This window comes from Trachymyrmex septentrionalis, unplaced genomic scaffold (genome assembly GCF_001594115.1).
Source record: "Trachymyrmex septentrionalis isolate Tsep2-gDNA-1 unplaced genomic scaffold, Tsep1.0 scaffold213, whole genome shotgun sequence".
In the NCBI taxonomy this organism is placed as follows: domain Eukaryota; kingdom Metazoa; phylum Arthropoda; class Insecta; order Hymenoptera; family Formicidae; genus Trachymyrmex; species Trachymyrmex septentrionalis.
In genome coordinates this window covers 164,741-169,361 of record NW_017305321.1, presented here as the reverse complement: position 1 = coordinate 169,361, position 4,621 = coordinate 164,741, and the positions used below count along the sequence as shown (strand labels likewise).

At 39.9% G+C, this 4,621-nt stretch overlaps 2 protein-coding genes across 2 annotated transcripts in view; both read left to right on the top strand.

The window, feature by feature from the left end:
* LOC108748183 (MAP/microtubule affinity-regulating kinase 4-like) overlaps window positions 1–2,825 on the top strand; it is a 296,086-nt gene extending 293,261 nt beyond the window's left edge. The window contains exon 14 of the mRNA XM_018486213.1: window positions 2,813–2,825. The gene's annotated coding sequence lies outside the window, so the exon portion shown is untranslated. The remainder of the gene's footprint in view (window positions 1–2,812) is intronic.
* LOC108748185 (protein mothers against dpp) lies at window positions 422–4,266 on the top strand. The gene is made up of 3 exons (XM_018486215.1): window positions 422–969; window positions 2,343–3,672; window positions 3,751–4,266. The coding sequence occupies exons 2-3, from the start codon at window positions 2,423–2,425 to the stop codon at window positions 3,908–3,910; spliced, it is 1,410 nt and encodes a 469-aa protein (XP_018341717.1). The 5' UTR covers window positions 422–969; window positions 2,343–2,422; the 3' UTR covers window positions 3,911–4,266.
* The last annotated feature ends 355 nt before the right edge of the window (window positions 4,267–4,621 follow it).

Here is a 4,621-nt window from a genome sequence, read left to right as displayed (position 1 = left end):
CAAGCCGTAAGAAATGGACGAATCACAATCAATTATTCTCCTCGTATTCGACTGTAGTTGGTCAATTTCTTACGGTTTAAGGCTTTAAACACCTATTATAGATCTAGACTTATAGTCGAATGCAAGGAGAATAATTCATCACAATTCGTCCATTTCTTATGGCCATCGTCCCATGAGTAGAAATTTAGGCTGAAAAACTTATCAGCTGCGTTCGGTAATGCAAATCTGAGGCGTCGGAGTGCCCTTATATTATAGCATACGTCACGTGCACTGTAGAAAAAGAGCACTCCGACGCTTCAGATTTGCACTGCCAAACGCAGTTATTGTAGATCCGGGCTAATGCAAAGGCACCTTTAGACTTTAGAACGCGATTGGCCCGACTGAACAAACATGGCGAACATTCGTACGCGGCGTTGTAAATGGCAATAAGCGAAAGCGCTTTGGCCGTTGCTGTTGGCGTGATCCGCCAAGTAAACATCGATTCGTGCATTATCGCCGCGTGCGAGGTGAACGTGTGTGTTCGTGTTCCGCTGTTGCGGAACTGACGAGAGTCGAATAATCGATCGGACCGTTCCAAGACCACTTACACATTTCGTGGAACGAGACAAAGTGTTCGCCTCTGTGAGTCAAAATTCGGAGGGTCAAATCCACGTTTCGTCGTCGTCATCGTTGTCGTCGTCGTGAGTAGTAGTTCGAACGTTGCCAGAATGGCAACGGTGAAGGATCGTAGGCGTAGCAGCGCGGGATGGCGATGCGTCATGGTGCGACATTGATTCGAGATCGATCTCCCGGCGTCGTCGCCGTTTCACGGAATTGTCCATCGGTTGACCCGCGCCTGCGGCCAGCCAACCTCGGCAGTCGAACAGCGCAATCGATAATCCCTGCGAGCGCTTTTTGCGCTGGGCGCGAGATCGTAATGGCGAGAGCGTGGCGTCGATGGACGATAGGCGGCAAGAGTGGGAGACATTGGTAAAAAAAACAATGCTGAATCGCTAGGCAGCGCGTAAGTGAACGAGACATTGCGGGCGGAGGCGCGTATCGTTGGAGCATTGGAACTTTTCGTAAGGTATAAGAGAATTAATCGAACAATTCTTCGTTTCACGAAAGGGCAAGACTCTCATTAATTAGCTGCGTTCAGGAAAAGATGCATCTTTACAACTGTTGTAAGAGTCTTTCATATAATCGGTTTTATATTTAAATCTGGCAAAGAACTAAGGACAGTAGTCAATCCTTTTAAAAGATCTGTTTGTCCTGCTTGAAGTCTCTCAAATTAAAAATGAGATAAACATTCTAGCGTTGAAGAGTAAGAAAGTGATAATGAGTGTAAAAAGTGCAAACAACGCGAACAGACCTGAAGAATCTTACAACTTTGCAACAATTGTAGAACTGCTTTTTCTACTGAACTCAATCGTAAGTTGTCTTATAGTTTGTGCATTGTACGTTACGCAAAGGTCTGTGCTCCGGTCTTATCGGCGAGCGCGATGCTCCCGCACGCCGATTCGGGGAAGGGTGTAGTCTCGGCGCGCGCTTCCGGCGCGTCAGGTTCTTCTCTCCTTTTTTTTCCCCTCGTCTCGCCGCGATGATGTGTTCGACGTTCGCACTCGTTTGAAAACGCGTCATCCACACCCGCAAAACGTGAATTCACTGACGCACGACGTTTTATTAAATAAGTGTAACGAAAGCGGGAAACGGAGCATATTTCTGAATTTCGAGTGTATGTTTCCTCAAAATTGATGAATTATTGATATTCAACTGAATTAACGACATTTCTGTAGTTGTAGTTCATAATTTATGCCAAATAGACTGATGTTTGAAAAAGAATTATAATATTTATGGAATTTCGTTCTTTGTCATTGAATTGATGTAGTAGTGGGAGGAGACATGTCAAAACTCACATTCCTGTAAAAATAGCATCGCAAAAATTCGGATTGGAGACCGATGAATTCGCGCTTTGTCCAGTATTTTTTTTCGGAAGACAAATTTAATCGATAGTTAAGATGGAATTTAGATTTACAATATAAACAGGATAGCAGACGAATTATAATTTCATTACATTTATGAATATTTCTTTTTATTGAATGTAATTTTTTTGACAACTTATTTACTTATTTTGTAATTTAAAAAATTGAAGTTTGTTGATCTTTTAAAAAATTTGCATATTTAAGTTCTTTTTTTTTTTAATTTAAGAGAAAGAATAAATTAATTTATAGCTAAAATCAACTATAATTCAAGATAGAATTATTCTATTTTTCAGATTTTATCTCAGATTTTATCTCAGATTTTATTTCAGATATTATGAATCGGAGGAAATTGGTAGAAGTATTACCTCTGTGTGATTTCAGATTGCTGACCATTTTTTATAGATGTAGACAAGGATATTATGCATATCCACTACACCTAATTGATACATCACCTTTCAAATATGGATGACGAAGAAGGAGCTTCGAGTTCTGGACCTATGTCTTCATTAAATAGCTTGTTTTCATTCACCAGTCCCGCTGTGAAAAAATTGCTCGGCTGGAAACAAGGCGATGAGGAGGAGAAATGGGCTGAGAAAGCAGTGGATTCGTTAGTGAAGAAATTGAAGAAGCGCAAAGGCGCCATCGAAGAACTGGAACGAGCACTGAGCTGCCCTGGAACGCCAAGTAAATGTGTGACGATTCCTAGAAGCTTAGACGGCAGATTGCAGGTTTCGCATCGCAAAGGCTTGCCGCATGTGATATACTGTAGAGTCTGGCGCTGGCCAGATCTCCAGTCACATCACGAATTGAAACCGCTGGATTTATGTCAATTTCCGTTTTCTGCCAAGCAGAAAGAAGTCTGCATCAATCCTTATCATTACAAAAGGGTGGAGAGCCCGGTACTGCCACCAGTGTTGGTTCCTAGACACTCGGAATATGCTCCCGGCCATTCTCTATTGCCATTCCAGCAATTGGCCGACCCAAGCATGCCGCACAACGTGTCCTATACATCTAGCGGTTTTAACGCCGGTTCTACGAGTGGCGTTAATCCAACGTCACCTATGTCCTCTGTCGGTTCCGTGCCGAGTCCAGGTAGCACAACTTTGCCAAATCCTCAGAGTCCATACGGTACCAATGGATTACCGGAAACACCACCGCCAGCATATTCTCCTCCTGAAGATGGCTCTCAAACCGGGCAAACCACGTCCTCGGACTCAGTTCCGATGGACACAAGCACGTCAATTGAATCAGCTACACCTGTGTGTTACCAAGAACCACCTTACTGGGCCTCAATCGCTTATTACGAGCTAAATTGTCGAGTGGGTGAGGTATTTCACTGTCATTCGCACTCTGTGATTATTGACGGCTTTACAAATCCGAGCAACAACTCCGATCGCTTCTGCCTCGGACAACTGTCTAATGTAAATCGAAATTCTACGATAGAGAATACAAGGCGGCACATAGGCAAAGGAGTGCATCTGTATTACGTTGGCGGAGAAGTTTATGCCGAATGCCTCTCAGATTCTGCGATATTTGTACAGTCTAGGAATTGTAATCATCATCATGGTTTTCATCCTAGCACAGTTTGTAAAATACCACCGGGATGTTCATTGAAGATATTTAACAATCAAGAATTTGCCCAGCTTTTATCGCAAAGTGTAAATCATGGTTTTGAAGCTGTCTATGAATTAACAAAGATGTGTACGATTAGGTAATTTAATTTACGATATTTTTATTATTATAAAAAATTTTAGTAATGTGTAACTACATTTACTATTTTTGTTGCTAGAATGTCTTTCGTGAAGGGATGGGGTGCAGAGTATCATAGGCAGGATGTTACTTCAACTCCCTGTTGGATCGAAGCACATTTGCACGGACCTTTGCAATGGCTGGACAAAGTGTTAACGCAAATGGGTCCGCCTCACAACGCCATAAGTTCTGTGTCATAAGTAACATGCACGCATCATAGAGATTTGTTTTAAGACAAAAAGACAATTAGTCTCAATGCACTTTTAAAAGTTCAAATATAGTCTGTATTTGCCACATATGTGAGAATTACGGAAATTGTGCAGTTACAGTAAGTTGCCTATGTTATACTTACATTAAAATAATATCTAATGAAGAAAAATGATAATGAAATGAACGAGAGATGTAATGTTTGAAAGAGATATAAAAACTCATGAGAAAAAAAATATTATGCGAAAAAAAATATTTAAAGATGGTGATCTCTCGAAGTTATCGTGACCGCGTATACATTTAGACGCTATAAAAACTCTGGCTGTTATATAAGGAATTATATATTATATATACATACATATACATATATATATATATGTATATACACAGAGTATATATATATATATCGCTCTCTCTCTCTTTCTCTCTATATATATACATATATATATATAGAGCGAGAGCGAGCGAAAGAGAGAGTAATAATATTATACTTATATATACATATATAAAAAAAAATATTTTTCAAATCTATGCATTAGCCTAATATTTTATTTTATACGAAAACTTATGGAAATATTTGTCAGTGTTACAAACAAAATCTTTTAATTAAACAATTTTAAGATTTATTGTGATGATATGTGGGAAAAAAAGAAACATATGATTATAATTTTTGCAAAGAAGTTCTCTGAATTATAGAAAGTGAA

What these genes read in the sequence shown, in the direction of transcription:
- LOC108748185 (XM_018486215.1), top strand. Translation starts at nt 2,423, where the DNA reads ATGGATGACGAAGAAGGAGCTTCGAGTTCTGGACCTATGTCTTCATTA. An exon ending in ACAAAGATGTGTACGATTAG is followed by an intron (nt 3,673 to 3,750) that starts GTAATTTAATTT and finishes TTTTGTTGCTAG; the next exon opens with AATGTCTTTCGTGAAGGGAT.